An 18841-nucleotide genomic window follows, 5' to 3' on the forward strand; every position below is an offset into this window, starting at 1 on the left:
TTTGGATATTTATGTAAAATTAAATAGAGCAATTATTTTTTCTTTAAATTTACACAATTTTCATACTCCAGGCAGTAGGATTCTCCAATAATATTGTAATTTATGGGATACAAATTTTTGGCATAAAGTATTAAATATTACATTCATGTGTTTAGAATGAGGTTCTAAAGTGAAGCACCCAAATTCACAGCTTAAGGTCTTAAACAATATATTGGATTGTAATTTGTTTTTTTAATTTTTTTGGTTTTTTTAAAGATTAATTATTTGTTTTAGAGAAAACTTGTGAGCGAGGAGAAGTGGCAGGGCGAGGGAGAAAATCTCAGGCAGCCTCTCTCCCTCCTCCCAAGCATGGAGTCCAAACACGGTTATTTAATCTCTCATGACCCTGACCTGAGCCAAAATCAAGAGCTAGATGCTTAAGTGACTGAGCCACCCGGGCGCCCCTTTAATTGTAATTTAGAATGAGGTTCTGCAGATCCAATCATACTTAGTTAATTTATTGAAATAATTTAAAATATATTGTTCCATTTCATTGATCACTAATTTTGAAGGGATTTAATTTTTATTAACTTGCAGGATAAACAGGAGCAGACATAGGCAACGCGATTTCTAAGAAAACATAATATAATTCTTTTTGAGAATAACTTTTTGGCAAATACTGCATCCTTTATGAGAAGTCTAACAACAACAACAAAAAAATGTTTGTCAATGTGACTTTGACCCCAATTCTGAAACTGACAGGCTGATTTTCCTCACTGATTAAATAGGATGCAGAACCTTTTAGAGGGAGGCAAGTATGTCAGACACCCAGACGATTTTTTTTTTAATCTTAAAAGTCAAAGTAGGTAATTTTGCCACTGGGAAGAATTAAAGCAGAGGTAATAGCTATAACTGCTAAGATTCTTATCTGTAAGGCCTAGAGATAACTAAAATAAACATGATGACTTTACTTCTCCCTAATGTGTCATGTACCAACTACTCTCCTGCTGGGAACTCTGTATACTCAAAATTATTTTTAGTTACTGATGACAAATTAAATTTGCTTAATCTTACCTGGAATTTTTAATGTTAATGATAAAAAGATCAAGGTTGTGATAAATCCACATTTAAAAAATTGGTGAATACAAAAATCTCCCCATTGAAATATGGTGAGAAGATACTACTTCAAATAAAAAAAATTAACAGTTAATCATAAAAGACATTGAAAAATTAGGTTACTAGTTTCAGACAATAATATACAGTTAATATTCTGCCTTTAAGAAACTATTGAGTAAATATATTCCCTGACACTATTCAGAACAGATAATGATAGTGGTAGAGGGTACATCCCTAATGTTTCTGATATTTGCTTCTAAACTCAGTTGGGACCTACTTACTTACTCAGGCAATGTGTATTATTCGTGAAAATGAAAGCCTTTTGCGTACCGAAAGGAGTCTTTTTATGTCGTAAAAGGGTAACTTAACGTTCAACCCTAGTGATTCAGAATTTTGATGCAATATTGAAATAGCATCCTCCCAAGAAGACACGCTTGGGACTGGCAGTTGATTATTGACGTTGGGTCCCCAATATCAGGTGCTAATTGGTGTGAAGCCATGTGTAGGTAAAATAGGAGTTGATGAGAAGAAAGTATGTGCCTACCTCTTTAATGCAGCAGTCTGAAAATCCATACAAGAATAATTCACAAACCTAAATACAGGGAGGGAGGGAGGGAGAAGGGGGAGGAAAGTTATTTTTTTGCTTCCCCTGAGCAAACATGCAATTTCCATGATTTCTTTTTAATGACCGCGCTCTGTGGCCAGTAGGTACTGATTTATGAAAAGCTGTAAAAGTTCAGGTGGAACTCGGCAGGACATCGTTTACAGCTGCGTGGATTGAAACCTATCTAATTTGTCTAGTAAAAGTGTGAGCTCACGGTGCACATCACCCCACCTATAAATTTCCCCTTCAGACCCAAGTCTGGGGCTGGGTCTAAAAAAAACAGTCAAGGCCTGCAGCTGCGCAAAGCCCGCATTCCCTCGGTGCACGTGAAGAGACATCACAGGCTCTTCACAGTGAGACACAAATTCCTATCCATTGATAAACTCTCCAGATGTCCTCTCCAAGGAGGAAAGGAACCAATTTTTATTTGAATTCCCCAGAGAAGTCTTGGAAGTGGAAAAATGATACTTTGCAGGGCTGGTTATCCTGAGGTCACTGGCATGAAAATTAGGCCATTCTTTGTCTTCCTTGTACTTTGATCCAAGTAATAAACAGAAAAACTCAGTTGGGGTCACTCTAATCCCTAATCTGCACGTCCTGTTCTATTTCAGTTTGTTTATACTAATTTTCTCTAAACTCTTGTTGAGTCTGGCTATAGTGTTGAGTTTAAAAATACAAGCCAGTTTGAACTCAGAAGAAAAAGTTCTGCATTTTGCTATTAGGCACAGTTCATAAATATTCTGAATAAATGTCCTGGGGTTTGATTCTTCATACCCACAAACCCATAAATAAAGAAGAATTGCTGTTCATAGGACCAAGAGTCGACAAGAGTCGACGTTAGATTCTATGCTCAGCTACTGTAGACATCCAGGCGGTGGGGTGTGTGTCTGTGCACACCCTGCGTGTCACATATGCCGGTTGATGGTTCATACTTCATAGTCTTCTAAGTACGATTTAATTTTTCTTTTTTTTTTTCTTTTTTTTTTTGATTTAATTTTTCTTATAGAATTTTCTTACACCTGATTTAATGGGATGCCAATCAATCATGTTTATTAATTCAGTGACCGATTGGAAGGGTCCAATGGTCTATGGAATGCTGGCTACTGATAAGAGCTATTTCACCCATGAGGGCCATGCTAAAACAACCCATGAATATCGTGTAAATTTTGGAATCTGGCTCAGATATCTGTATCTGTAAGTCCTCAAATTTCTGGGAGAAAAAAAAAAACTAAACCAAGAAAATTTCAATTATGAAAATAAACCTTTTTGCAGATGAGTAATTTGAAGAGTCATAGAAAATTACACTTATGCTCCAGAAGAGAATGATTTATACAATGTTATATTTCTACTTTGTAGTTTTCTAGGTATTCCTTGAAGGAAAGAAAAATCAATGATTTTTAAAATAATACCTAATTTTTGTTTCCTTTTTCCTTTTTTTAAGATAACCTCTGAGCATTAGTTAAAACTAAATCATAATACATAAATGTAAATTATAAACTCTATAATTTTAATTTTTAATTTATAAGTCAAATAATTGAGGTAGAGAAAATTGAAGTAGTTTAGTCTAATGGAAAGAAGGTTGAAAAATTATCCATTTTCAGCTGTCCTCCTCTTGACAAATGATTATGAATGAGAGGGAGGGAACCAGCTCTTGATCTATTTTTTCCAAAGAGGATAAAAATATAGACAGAACCAAACTGTCATGTTGCCAATTTTTTCTTCAACTCAGTATTAAATTTTCCTTAACATTTCCATTTTATCAAATAAATGTAATGTATCCCCATCAAAATCCAGATGGGTAGCAATTTAAATTCTCTCCTGTGTCTACAACAGCAGCATGCAGGGCTGGGACATGACAAAATTGTTCACATTTAAGAAAATTAGCCTTACACTTCATACATGTGTCCTACATATCAGGGAGTGAGTTGGAGAAATATTATCAATAGTAATAGAAATCTCCCAATTAAAAATTCCTTTTAAATGTGAGTGGAGTTGGCGTATTTGTAGATTTGCTTCACAGAAAGATTTTTCTCCTGAGAAGATGAACTTTACCACATTTCCTAGATGATAATCAGTGGTTCATATTCATAGATAAAACACCATGCAGTTCCTTTTGTTGTTATTTCATGCTATTTCTAAAAATATTATTGAATGTGTACTTTAGAGAGCTGAATTTGTTTCTACAATAAGGATAAATGCATGTTAGCATATCCTTCATTTGTTTTGATGTCTTCTGAGAATTCTAAATGTTGAATTTAAGAACTTCAAAAAATAGATTTCATTTAGGCAAAGTATTAATTTTTAATATATAATAAAATATGAAATTTAGTTAACAAATCCTAACATTGGGGATTTTTTAAATAATAATTTTAAAAAGTTTTAACAGCTCAGTGCTGATTAACTGCAGTATCACAAAACATCAAAGATTCTGAATGACCACTCTCAAAAGGTAAAAATCTCAATGTACTTTCTCAATTACAAGTTAAAGATCAGGTTATGACATACACAGTCTTAATGTTAATAATATATTTTCCTGCAGTAATGAAAACAAACTACAGAAGTCAGAATAGCATATCCACTTGCAAGCATTTGCTATAGAGTCATTGTGAACTTGTAAAAGTTTTTGGCTATTCTAATGGGGCCCAATTATACCTACTTTATGAGTTTGTTTCCCTATTAGGCTCATAAGATCATATATGACCAAACTTCTAGTTGCTCAATAAGATAATTAACAGCATCACCACATTCCTAACATTTTTTTATACACTGGGATTTATTGTTACTTTCTTTTTGAAGTTTTAAAAACTTCAACCGTTTGACTAGATATGTTACCTAACATATCAGACTAACATTTCATTTCACATATCAGACTAACATTTCACTAACATAACATTTCAGACTAACAAATAGCTAGCTGATAGCGTATTGCGTGTCCACACATCTCTGAGTGTCACATGCATATGTGACCTCTTTTAAGCCTCATTTAATCTTCAGTTGTGTGAACTCTATTGGGACCATCATTCCCGTTTTACAGATGAGGAAACAGACAAAATAAAAATCACTGGGGGTGCCTGGGTGGCTCAGTCAGTTAGGCAACAGACTCTTGATTTCGGCTTAGTCATGAGATTGATCTCTGTGTTGGGCTCTTAGACTCCCACTGGACATGAGTCTGCTTGAGATTCCCTCTCTCCCTCGCCCCCGCCCCTCCCCTGCTTGTGCACACATGTACTCTCTCTGTCTCTCTCTCTAAATAAATAAGTCTTAAAAAAAAAAAAAAAAAAGGGAAATCACTGAAGGTGACATAGATAGTATGTGCTATACCCAGGATTCCACCCAAGCCTCCTGGTCCCAGTACCTGTGCACTAGGACACTGCACTTCATGGAATATAAAAATTAAAGAGGCTACCTCATGGAACCAAAAGTAACTTTAGAGAAAACATGGGGAAAGCAATGTGAACAAAGTTGTACCCAAGTGGTAGAGCACAGTGGCCAAGAGTGTGGGCTTTGGGATAAAATAACTTGTGTCTAGATCCCAGCTCTGGCTCTTTTGCCTGAGGAAACTCAGATCTGTGGCTTAGTCTCTCTTAGCTTCAGTTTCTACATCTATTACAGGTACATAGTATCATTACCTGTTGTAGAATCAACACCGTTCGTGTGGGTGTAAAATGCTTAGTATGGAGCCCAGGACAGTAGAATGCTCATAAACATTCCATGTCATCATCATTACCATTGTTGTTAATACCCATCTCAATACAGAGGCCTTCATAACTTCATAACTTCATAACAGAGGTAGTTATGAAGGAGCTCCAGCTCCTTTCCTTAACAGAAGAAAATGAAGAGGACAATTTTCTATCTGGTAACTGCACTGGTCCCAGTCTTATGAGTCAGAGGACAATTATGCACATCACACAGAGCTGGAAAAAATACCTGAAGGTCATTTTACCAATCTGCTGCTGCTTCTGGCTCTCCCAGGATGAAAACATGGTCCTCTCTGCTTCTTTTATGTCCCCGCTGTTCCTTTGACTCACCAGATCTTGTGGTTGGTCATAGATCAATGGTCAGACCTGCAGTTATATAAAACAATTCTAGAAATTTCCCTTAATGATGATTGTATTGTGCAAATCAAACCACAGTCACAATGTCTATTATCTATTTATCTCTCTCTCTCTCTTTCATCGTTCTCTATCTTGAACTCCATTTGATGTTGTCATATATGTGAGACTCATTTATTGTTACCTATTTTTTTCTATTCCTTTGGTGATCTTTATTCTGAACGACATATGTGACATTATTTACATCTGTGCTGACTTTATGTCCTGCTTTACGTAAAATCTAGGTTGTTCAAGTGTTTCTTAAACAACAACCTGTGCAATGTCTACAAATGAATTTCCAGGCAGCAGAGTATTCCATGTGTCACATCTGCCCTAACTGTATCCTGAATTACCACTATCTTTGCTAAATTATTGGGACTCTTGGGTGGCTCAGTAGTTGAGTGTTTGCTTTCAGCCCAGGGTGTGACCCTGGGGTCCTAGGATCGAGTCCCACATCAGGCTCCTTGCATGTAACCTGCTTCTCCCTCTGCCTGTGTATCTGCCTCTCTCTCTGTGTCTCTTATGAATAAATAAATAAAATATTTTTTTAAAAGCAAAAATTACATTATAGAAGTAGGTATGGATATGTTTATGCATTCCACTGGCAAAGTTCCATTGCTTTACAAAGCAGTCATGAGTGGAGAAGGGAAGCACTGAGACAAGATGATCCCATGGCAGTCTTGCCAGCTGCCAGCTTGCGCAGACAAAGCCTTCATGGCAGATAAATTCCACAGATAAACAGGAACACCGCATGAAGTCTGGAAGTTCCTGCTAATGTTGGTGTCAAATTTTGACACACAACAACTCTGCTGAGTCTTGATCTCTCTCCCTTTGGTGTTTTCTTTTCTCACAGGCCATCGAACCTTCTTCTGGACCAAAGCAGCGTCGACATCACTACCTTCCGCACAACGGGTGACTGGCTCAATGGTGTCCGGACAGCACAGTGCAAGGAAATCTTCACTGGCGTGGAGTACAGTTCTTGTGACACCATAGCCAAGATTTCCACAGAGTAAGAGAAAGGTTTCTTTTAAGACTGTGTGATTCTAAAACTTCTAGTGGACATATGTGTTTTGGATAAATGAGTTACAAATATTAGCTGAACCTCGGAGGGTCTTACTGCCTTCTGTAACCACCATGCTGGGCTCTGGGTCTGTCAACGACGCCTTCTAGATTCATGTGTGTTGATGTGTCTTCCTCCCTCACCGGCGCTCTCGCAATAGGTGTAGTCATTGAACAATGACCTTTTCCAGTTTGGCCAACAGGCACATACCCATTCCCAGCCCCAGTGACCCTAGTTCTTAATTTAAGACATAAGTAAATACAGCATAATGATGAAGCATTCTTGCATTTGTGATTTTCTCTTATTTATAACAAAGCCTAACCTCTATGGAAGTGGAAAATTAGGAGCCAAGTGGATAAGCTGGTATACAGGGAAACACTCTAAGGTCTAGAAGTAGTTTTCACATCTAGTAAATAATAATACGTCGTCATCTACTATTGTCTACCCTGTGAATGGATATCATGTTAGAAAATGAAGTTATAAATATGTTCAAGATACACAATGTTATTGTTTTCCTTAAAAGGCTTACTTACTATAGTCAGATTGGAATGACAGGATATGCATATTCAGTATGCATTAATTAATGTTAATTTATGGTTTTATGTGTTAAAGTCAATAATAATCAAGTATAACATGCTGTATTTCTTAGGGATTTTTGTTAAAAGGCATCCTTTCATATGAACACATGGGCTAAAGGAAAAGGATGTTTATAAGGAATCAAGGGAATCTAGTATATAATCAATAAAATTCATACTCATTCACAGGGTATGGTTATTTCGAACTGGAAAATGAAGAAAATGAAGAGCTGAAAGCTATATTCTCCATCTCTCTGTGAATGAAACCCAATTTACTTCCTAATACAACTACATTTTCTCTTTTTCTTTTCTTTTCCTTTCTTTTTTTTTTTTTTTTTTTTTTTTTTTTTGTGCAGTGACTTTTGTTTTGTTTTGTTTTGTTTGCATTTCCATGCATGTGGCTATGAATGGTTTTCTTAGACCCAGGTCGTATAACCTTGGTGTGTCACTCAACTGACCAGGGTCCAATTCTCTTTTTCCTAAGTTCCCAGAAGAGAAGTTCTGATGGACTAGTCCTACTTGTAGATTGGCTCCTCCAAAATCATATACCGTGTGCCCTGATCTCATTTCTATTCGAAAGAGGTGGGGTGAAATAGATGAATGTGGCTGTAGGGACCCATTTCTGAGGGGAAGCTAGAGGACTGCTCCAAGGAAAGAGGTTTTGTGCCAGGCATCTAAACTAAAGTTATCGACAGTTTTGTAGCTTGCAGGGTCTGTTTGGAGTCTATGGTCACTTCGTGTCAGAGCCTTCTACCTTGACCTTTGTTTCATTTTTTGTTTGTTTATTTCATTAAATAAACCCTGTAGTGCCCTCAAGTTTCTTAAAGTTTTATCCTTCCCATCCAATATCTTAATATTTAAATGTTGAATATTTATAAAGACTTTCTCTGTCACCCCCTCAGTCATTTAAACCAATCTGTTGCTCTCCAAGTCACTGTGGAGAGCAACAGATTAGATGTCAAAAAGGAGTGTACAGTATAATTAGTAGACATACAAGTGCCTAAGAAAATAGGTAAAGTTTATCACTGATGATATAGCATTCCAATCAGAAACACAAAAATTCACAAAAAGATCTTTAGGGAAGGGTATGTTCCTATTGAAGAGAAGAATTTATTCTTAGAAAATAAACCCCCTCCAGTTTATTTGACACGTGTAGGCAATTTCTGTATGAGGTATAATATAATGTTTCTTGAATAGATTTCTGGCCCAGTCAATAATACTATTTGAGTTTCTTTTTTTTTTTTAATTTTTATTTATTTATGATAGTCACACACAGAGAGAGAGAGAGAGAGACAGGCAGAGACACAGGCAGAGGGAGAAGCAGACTCCATGCACCGGGAGCCCGACGTGGGATTCGATCCCAGGTCTCCAGGATCGCGCCCTGGGCCAAAGGCAGGCGCCAAACCGCTGTACCACCCAGGGATCCCACTATTTGAGTTTCTGTGGTAGTTATTTTGATCCAACACAGTTTCAGGCTATATTAATGTATTTAAATATTTTTATAAATTCTTATTTTAGTAATGTAAACAATTAGGGTTATGCTATACAAGACACCTACTTCAGAGCACAGAAGCATAGCAAAGAGTAAACACAAAGTTGAACGTTCTGCAGCATTGCCAGATTTTCAAAGGCAAAGGTATATAAATGTTTATTCTCAATCAAATATCAGCACTCAGAGCTTTTAGATAATGAAAAACCCATACTGAAGGGGATTAGCAGAACACTGTTAATATGATTAAATGCTAGCTCAGTTTAAATGTAGTCAGATATAAGAAGCTGTGAATGTGGTAAGAAAGTTATTTGCTTAAAATGATGAAGTGGCGGCATTTGTTTTACTTCCAAGTCAGGGGTGTGATTGCCTCAAGAGCACATTGTTGGATGGTGAGCTCTTTTTGGTTGGTGAAAATATTTTCACTCAATTATTATATTTAAACAACCTGTGAATGTACAGTAAAGTTGAAAGCTGACTTTTCCTGGGAGACAGCTCTTTCAGATTTGTCCTTCGCACTAAGCAGATGGTTGCATGTCTCTGTATTTCAGTCCCCACAATGTTCTTTCTCCTCAACTCAGGGACAATGTAGAATTAACATCTATCAATCTAAATCTCCTTGAAAAAAAATTGTTTGTTTCGTGGGTATCTGCAATGTGGTGTACATCATGCTCCTGATTTATATAACAGAAATGAGAATTTATAAAAAATATGTGATGAGAGAAGAAATCTAATGAGGCAACCTTTTTATCTTAAAAGCTATACAACATTTAACTTGATTATTTCGCCCCACCTTTTGCAGTCTTGGGCTTTTTTGTTTAAACTTGATTCCTTTCGATTCCATTTTCTTGTGCCATCCAGATTCAATTCAGAAATGATTCTCTTGACCAAATAACTCTAGAGTTTTTATTGAAATAAGACAGAACACCTAAAAAAAGATATTGAACTTCTTTTTTTTTTCTGTTACCCAGACTTTCAAGTTACAGGAAAAGATCTGTAGAGCTTCATATCTAAGGAAATGTCTATTTCAAAATGTTAGTGTAGGGACTTCATTTACACACAAACCAATCGCATTATGTAATTTTCAAATGAAATCCTGAAAATGTGTGGTTTTGTTCAGTCCAAAAAGCGTATGTTTCAAAATATTATTCATAACCTACGATGGATTTAGAGAGGTTAATGTGAAAAGGAAAGAGAGAACGAGAAAGGGCAGGAGTGCTGCTTATAGAAACTGGAGAGAGAATTGAGCGTGTGGAATGAATCTTGGGTGGATTAATTGCTCCAGGTCATTATCCTGCACCCTTGGATGCCATTCTCACAGTGTCATCACCTGTCCTTTGCCTTTGAAGGGCCAGCCAGATAGCTTATTAACCTCTGGTCTTATTCTTGAGCTGCTCTTTAGGCTTGAACTTTTCCACTGCTCTTCTGAATTGGATAGTCAAAATGAGATAAGCATGTGGAAATGTTATTTAGATTACAGGAGCTGATGTTTACAACTATCTTGGACTTGGCAGCCTGGTGGGTAGGAGACGTTTTGGCAGGGGTAGGGAGGATAGAGGGAGCATAAAATTCTAAGGTAAGGTATAACCTAATGAGATAATTACTTTATCTTATCTCATATAATCCTTTGCATTAAATATATACAAAATTAGGTATCTATCTGCTTATGTTGGGTTCCAGGCACAGAATCTTTAACAGTTTTATGCACAAGATTTCTTGAGAAGTGCGTTTAGGATATACATCTTAAAAAAAAAAAAAAGTGATGGAGAGAAAAAGTGGTGACAGAGGCGGAGGTGGGGTATTGGGCTGAAGGAGAAGACTTGGTCCTTCCTGTCAGAACAAGTCCTGGAGCTGGGCTGGTCCTTCAGAGTTGTCCCAAACCAATCTGTGAACTCTCATCATACTTTTTTCTAGTCACTGGGGTGTGGGTATTTCAGTTCCATTGAGAGGATTACGCCAAACATTGCATGTATTACTCTCACTATGCTTAAATTTCTCAAAGAGCTTGGAAATTTATTTTATTAACTTAGAAGATTTTTTTTCCCTGCTTTCCAAGATTGTCATTTTGTTTTTTAAAGTTTTCTAAGAAGGAGAAAAGGAAGACAGAAAAAATTAGCAAATCATGAAAAGTATAGCATAGAATTGGAATAAAGTTGAGAAAAGAAATTAAAAAAAGACTGAGGATTTATTGATTTACAAATATATTTATATCTGCTCCGTTTTTTGGCTCAAAATTCCTATAGTTTAGAGATAAGTGGGGAAATGTTTGTTGTTCCTTTTAACAGTAGATCCATGGTATATGAAGAAGCAAAATCCCATATGACACATACTCTCAGAAGTAGGGATCAGCGTATGTAAATAACCTATGTTACTCTGAGTGAGTTTCATTATCCACAAGTCACACAGAGCGGCAAGCCTGCTGTCACCATATAGCCTTCCTGGTGAGGCAAGGCTACCAGAGTAAAATCAGAGAGAACTTGGGCAGATACAGGTTGTACATCAGCGCCAGCCGGTCATCAGGATTTCATTCCCAGCCTAGGTGATAGGAATACAACCAAGTCTTGGTTAATTTTACGTAGGAGATGTATAAATATCATATAGATTGCTTCTAAAATGGTTACCCAGTGTCTGCTTGCACAGTTTTGTTGCTTCGGAACTCACTTCTGAAGAAACCAATTGGTCCGTTTCCGGGTAATTGAGCTCCCAACCTTTCATTCTTTCCTTGGTGATCAATATGAAGGAACCCCTTCCATGTGTCCCTGTGTGTGCTCACACATACGTGTACATGCATGCATACAGTTTCTCAATTAGTCTGGCACTCCTGGCTAAGTGATACTTTACTCCTCTGTCAGTTTCCCCAAATAAACATATTTTAGACTATTGATTCATTCTTTATTAAGTATATATTGATCCCCTACTACATGATAGCCATTGTCCAGGGTGTGGTTGATAAGCAGAATACAAAACCAACAAGGATCTGTTCACATGGATGGAATTCACCTTCTTGTGGGATAGGCTAGAGAATAAAGAAAATAAATCAAAAAGAAAGGCAATATGCTGCATGGTGATAAAGGCTTTGGAAGAAAATGAAACAAAAGAAAATGGGAAATGCAGGTATGAGTGCAAGAGGTTTTACAGTATTAAATAAGAAGGTCAGGGAAGGTCTTCTGAGATGACTATGTTTGAGTCAAGACCTAAAAGACGAATATTCACAAATCACTTGAACTAAGCTATTTAATTAATTATTTGCACATGCTTAGCTAAGTCTCCTCCTGCCCCCAAATGAAATTCCTTTTGTTTTTAAAATCTTTATTTTTAATTTCTGGTTTCTAAGTTTAAACTATTTTAAATATTTTTGACAAATGGAAATAGATCCTAGTCATTGCTTCTACTTAGAAAGGAATTCATACTTTAAGGAAATTGTTCCAGTAGTCTAGAACTGTGTAACAAACTATCTCAAAAGCACAGTTTTATTGTGTATGACCATGTCATGGATTATAAGTTTGGGCAGAGCTCAGATGGGTGATTCTTCTGCCCTAATGTTGGTATTGACTGATGTATTCATCTAACATGAATCTGGTCTAGTCCAGAGGGCTGGAGATGACCTCATTATGTCTGCCCTGGTGCAGGTGCTACATCACTGACAGTGTAGACTAAATGCTTATACGTGGCTCTCCAGGGTCATATCAAGGTAGCCAGACTTATAGGCAGCTCAGGGCCCAGTGATGGCGTCTCAAGAGATGAATGGAATATTGTAGTTTCTTGGGACCTGATTGTGGAAACTGATACAGTGTCCCTTGCAACATATTCTTGCAGTGAAAATGGTCCCCAAGCTGGCCCAGGGACAAGGCAATAGGATAATGCCCTGTGAAGAATTTCTGATCATTTGTATTAGTATCCTAGGGCTGCCATAACAAGTTACCACAAACTTATTGTCTTAAACCACAGAAATTTATTTTCTCACAGTTCTGGATGCCAGACTTTGGAAATAAAGGCATTGGCAGGGCCATAGTTGCTCCAAAATCTCTGGGGCAGAGGAACTCTTCTTTGGCTCTCCTGGCTTCTGGTCCATCCTACCATTTCTTGGCTGGCAGCAGCATAACTCCAGTCTCTGCCTCTATCTTTACATGGCCTTCTAGTCTGTGTCATTTTGTGTCTAAAGATAGTCTCATTGGATTTAGAACCCACCCTAATCTAGTATGATCTCATCTCGACCCTTATCTCGATAATATCTCCAAAGACTCAATTTCCAACCAAGGTCACATTGATGTTCCAGTTGGACAGAAATTTTGAGGGGACACTGGTCAACCTACTAAACCATCTGTTCTTTCATAAGGATAGAGGTGGAATGGTCAGGATATAGCGCATGGATGATGCAAAAATCAGAAAATTAGGTTCAAAGAGCTGGAATATGTGATTGTGCAAGCTTTGCTGATTGAAAACCTTCTGCTTATAATACTGTTCAGGAAACCAGGATTCTCACCAGACAGTTTCTTCTTCTTCTTTTTCTTCTTCTTCTTCTTCTTCTTTTTTTCTTTACAGTGACATGAAAAAGGTCGGTGTCACCGTGGTCGGTCCACAGAAGAAAATCATCAGTAGCATCAAAGTTCTAGAAACACAATCAAAAAATGGTCCAGTTCCAGTGTAAAGTGTTATTTCTGGAAGGAAGTGGTGGCTGTGGAAGATGTAGCATCATTCTACAGACAGATGATAGTGCTGGAGATGCTGGTGGCAATTCCAAGCCCAATAAGACACTCAGATACGAATACAAATGCCTTAAAATGGAATTGAAAGACTCTTTATTTTCCCCTATCATTTAATGGATGGGAGGGGGGATGTATTTTGTTTTGTAACTGCTTTTTTATATTAGTTGATGGGTTAAATGTTAAATTAAAATTCTTCAGCGTGGAATGATGAAGAACTAGCATAGAGCCATTGATCATAAACTGACTATCATAGAAGCAGAACAAGCGTAATAACAAAATGAACATGGTGGCTCTGTTTACTAATAGCCACAAAAGAAAAGACTTGTAATATTTTTATACACAGAAGAAATCTGTACCAGGTATTTTGTTTCTTTAAAAGCAAACAAAATAGAGGAATTTATACCTCAAACTATCTGGCCATATATACTACCTTTGTCATTGTATTTTTCTCTTTCATCTGCTAAACTCATATAGAAATGAAGTGTGTAGTTGTTTTAAGTACTACATATTTTTAACTGTTAGCCTCCTTAAGTATTATGTAAAAATGTGTCTTAATTTTGAAGAAAAGTACATATTTATTTTCTTTTGAATTGTTTTTATTGCTTTCTATTTATGCCTTGATTTAATTTGGATTTGTTACAGCCAAGTGCCAAATGTTTTCTCAGATTGTCAGCAGTAAGAAACATGGTAAACTAGATGGGGAGATGATGGGTTTCTTTCTAGATTTTCTGAACCATCCACTTCTATGTACCTGTATCTATATCGAAAAAGAAAGAAACCAAACCCCTTCCCTATTCATCCACCACCCACATCTCAGTTTGAATTATCCCATCCATTTTTATCTCTGCATTTATTGTAAACTATATGCTCCTAATTCAGTGTAATATACTGGCTTGTATGTAATGGATTCTCAGTGACATACCTGCCCTGCTCTGGTGCTTAGACCTTCCCCACCCTCCATCAGTAAAGGAGTTATGTTAGAGCTCCTGAGTACAGAATAGCCACACTGGAAAGAATTGGAATCCTATTTAGATTGCTGCATTAATTGGTGACAAAGTCTAGAGGCCAATGCATGAGTCAAATAATCACTTGCTGACTGACTTTGATATGTCACTTAATATCTTTGCTTAAACTTGTTGAGCTGTTTATAAGGAATAATGAAAACTAAGCTATGCATTTGCATCACTGGGGATTAGTTCATTTAATTAGACATTGTGATCATCAATAGCAGGTATTATTATCTTTAAGAGTCTTCCACTGACATGCACCTGTTGTAATTTTGGTTTATGACTTAGAAGCATTGAACTCCTCTGCATTTGTTGAGCATCTGGTTTTCAAAATAGCTGGTTAACCAGCAGATGACTGAAAACCTGGAGGCAGTGGAGAGATCTCTCATTGCAGGAAATGAGATGTGCTATTCCATTAAGGGCCAAATACGAGTGCACCCAGTAATATTGGAAAAGATGTATCTGGTGGAGATCTGGCCACGAATATATTGTGAAGCAGCATTTTAGCTCTATCTGTATTCTTTCTAACACTGATATGATCATGTTATGGGAATAAGACATGAGAAATGCATAGGTCACGAGAATTGAATGAATACATCAAAGCTGCAGCCCTCATGTTCTCATGCAAAATGGAACCCTGTATGGCTCACAGTCACAGATCAAAATCCACAAGTGCTAATCCATTGTAAATTTAGTGTAATAAGGCTTAGGTTGTGTTCCTTCATGTATGAGATTATTTCTTAGATTTCTGCAATATTCCTTATAGTCAAACCAATTCTGTATTGGATCTATAAGAGCATGAACTTTTTTAAAAAGATATATGCAATTATGAAATTAACTACAAATTTCACGTAAGCCTGCTAGAAGCATCTAAAAAGACATTTTAAAAAATCATTTTGTTTGTGTTGTGGAATGTTCGAGACCTGAATCTGGCTTCAATCTCATTTTTTTTTTTTTCCCATACTAGCATTTACTATCTTAGGTACTATTCTAAGCATACTCAAAATCTGTGCATTTCATGAATTAATAGAAGTCGAGAATCGTGGAATCTATTTCACTTCTTTTGGCTGTGGTTTCTATTTGAATTTGAAAGTAGAAGTTGTATACACAGTATATTGCTCCTCATTTTTCCCCTATTTTTTATCTGACATCTTATAAATTTACTTTACACACTTTTTACCCTGTACATATGTAAACATAACAGTGTACGATTCTTAACTGTGGAGTAGAGGTACTAGAGTGCTGATGGCCATCTCTTTGTACAGGACCTGCATTGACTTTCAATAAACATGAAACCACACTCCTTCACAATGTTATGTACCATATTATCTGTTTTGTATCTTAAATTTGATTTACATATATTATTTATTTCTGGTAATTCACCCAGTTTATGCTGTGCTAAATATCAATTAAGCCATGTATAAATGTGATATGATTGGCAATATATATTTACTTTAAACTTGTATTTTCAAAAATTACTCATTTAGCTTATGTCATACAATGTAGATGGCCTCTTACTAATGTAAAATGATTTGTAGTGGAAACATTTATATTTTTATAATAAACATAATGAAAATATTTTTTACAGATTGGAATACAGAAGTGGTCTTTGAAGCATTTTTAAATATTTTAAGATATGTGCTTATTTAAATAGCAAAATAATGAAATTTATATAAGCCACAAAGAATGTGCTCCTGTTTCTTTTTTCTCCATTAGTGAGGAGTATTCACGCTATATAATCCACTTTTTGTCTAAATCTCATCATCAGCAAGCTAGAAAAATAAGCGGTAAATATTATCTTCATAGTTAAAAAGCATATCTGTATTAGGCAACTTTCTTTTGATTGTAAATGACAAAAAATTAATTGGCTTAAGGAGAAAGAGGATTTTGAGCCCATGTGGCTGAAAAGCCTGGAGATGAATTTCCTAGCTGAGAGATTATGGACAGTAGGACCCAGGACTAAGTCTTTATTCTTTGTCTTCCTCACTTGACCCTATTTTTCTCCCAACTGGGTTAGTTTGCAAACTATGTCTTTTAAAATATTGCTCTAGTTAATTTAAATCTACATTGTCATTCTTGTGGGCTGATTGCCCCCTTATGCTTTGCTTGGCTCACAAGCCCTATGTGAATCATTTTGGGCAAAAGAATGAATTACTGAGATGGTCATGTGCATGGCCTTGGAGACAGTCTGTGGGGTCAGGTGGGATCCATGATCTACAGGATTAGAGGTGTCAGAGTGGCTTCTGTCCAGAAGAAAATCAGAATGTCATTCATGGAAAAAGAAGGAAAGCATTTAGGCAGGCCAATAAAATGAAAATGAAAAGCAAACAAACAACCACACCTGCAAATATTACGTAAGAAACACCTGATAGTTTTTATAAAGTAGGTCCATAGTCATTTGCAAGCTATATAAAGAACATGATTATAGGGATCCCTGGGTGGCGCAGCGGTTTGGCGCCTGCCTTTGGCCCAGGGCGCCATCCTGGAGACCCGGGTTCGAATCCCACATCAGGCTCCCGGTGCATGGAGCCTGCTTCTCCCTCCGCCTGTGTCTCTGCCTCTCTCTCTCTCTCTGTGACTATCATAAATAAATAAAAAATTAAAAAAAAAAAAAAAAAGAACATGATTATATGTGAAAACCAAAAAAGACTAACACTAAAGGCAAGATAAGTGACCAAGAATTCCGTAGAGGTAAAGCTGATGGGGAGAGGTTACAAAACAGATCCGATTTAAGATTACCTTAAGGGAGAATGAGCATTTGATCCCATTGATTGGAGTAGAGAATAACTTGTAAGCAGCAGGTTAGCTCAATAAAAGGGAAGAGGTGAAGAAGAATATACGTATTCATTCAGTGAACACCTATGAAGTGCTATTAGGAAATAGGGTTTTTTGTTATTACCATTTATTTACAAGCTAACTCATTCAATCTTTTCAACAAACCTGTGAGCACAGATTACTCCCTTTTAATATCTGAGAGAATCAAGGCTCAGAAGGTCCAAGTCACCTTACCAAAGTAATTCTAATAAGGAAACAAACAGATGTTTCAAGCTGAACCTTCTTGTTTTGTGTTATTTCTGCAATATCATTGCTGCTGCAATCCAAAAAATGCTCTGGGGAGAGTGACAGTGGCAATTTGCAAAAATGGTTTGGGGTGGGGCTGCAGCAGACTCTATGAGGAGACAAATCTATTTGGGTGCCATAGGCAGGAAGCTATGCTCTTACTCTAGAATGGCGACGTGGAATGTCAATAGTGAAATGCATACAAAGACACAAAGAAATAATCAGCAGAACTTAACAGTCATTCAAAAGGTAGGATTCACAGTGAACCGTATAGAATGCAGGTCCTCACTGACTGTGGAAAGGGTAGCACCATTAGAGGTGGGGAATGAGGAAAAGTTAGTTTGACATTATGAGTCTGCTAAATTTACCATGTTATCAAAACCTTAATGAGTTGAGTATTGAAGAGGTGAGTCTGAAGCCCAGTGCCAGACTTAGACATTAGAGCAACTTTAATTACGTAGATCCTCTTGCACATGCAAATGCTTCAGGGGCCTGGCAGTGGCTGTCAATAAGTGAAGCAGGTGGGAAAGGGGGTGACCCCTAAAAGCCCTCCTTCCCCTTTCTTCCTCCAAAAGCAATTTCTCAGGGATAAGGCAACCAATGTGAATTCCTGACCTCTTAAAAGAATTCTGGTTTTTAAAAAAGATTTGATTTTTTTAAAGATTTACTTCTTTATTTGAGAGAGAGAAAAAGAAAGAGATGGGGGAAGGGAGAAGGAGAGAATCTCAAGCAGACTCCCCACTGAGTGAGGAGTCCGAGGCGCTGGATCCCAGGACCCTGGAATCACGACCCAAGCTGAAATGAAGAGTCTGGTACTTAACCAACTGAAGCCATCTAGGAGCCCCTAAAAGAATTCCTATTCTGGGTTTTTGTGAGAAACATTTATATACTTTGCATATGGTAACCCACCTAATAATGAAGACACAGCCAACGGTTGACCTAAGCTCACAGCCGCCAGAAATGACCATTTCTGCAAAATAGAATCCTACCTAAACTGGTACGGGAGTGAGATTGGACTTGAAAAGCCGCCTTCTCGCCGTAGTCTCGTGTGTGTCCACTTCCTGTTGCCCCTACACACAACTGCCCCGAAACACTCCTTGTTATCTGAATAGGCCACACTGGTTTCTTTTTTTACACATCAGAACTTTTCTTTT

General features: G+C 37.1%; 1 protein-coding gene across 4 annotated transcripts in view; it reads left to right on the forward strand.

The window, feature by feature from the left end:
* Positions 1–16214, forward strand: part of EPHA3 (EPH receptor A3) — a 324141-nt gene extending 307927 nt beyond the window's left edge. For all 4 annotated transcript variants that reach the window (XM_072721035.1, XM_072721049.1, XM_072721042.1 and 1 more), the window contains 2 exons: positions 6644–6799; positions 13457–16214. In XM_072721035.1, the coding sequence (XP_072577136.1) occupies positions 6644–6799; positions 13457–13562 (262 nt within the window). In that variant the 3' untranslated portion in view covers positions 13563–16214. The remainder of the gene's footprint in view (positions 1–6643; positions 6800–13456) is intronic.
* The last annotated feature ends 2627 nt before the right edge of the window (positions 16215–18841 follow it).

The sequence above is a fragment of the Vulpes vulpes genome, chromosome 1 (assembly GCF_048418805.1).
Source record: "Vulpes vulpes isolate BD-2025 chromosome 1, VulVul3, whole genome shotgun sequence".
Classification (NCBI taxonomy): domain Eukaryota; kingdom Metazoa; phylum Chordata; class Mammalia; order Carnivora; family Canidae; genus Vulpes; species Vulpes vulpes.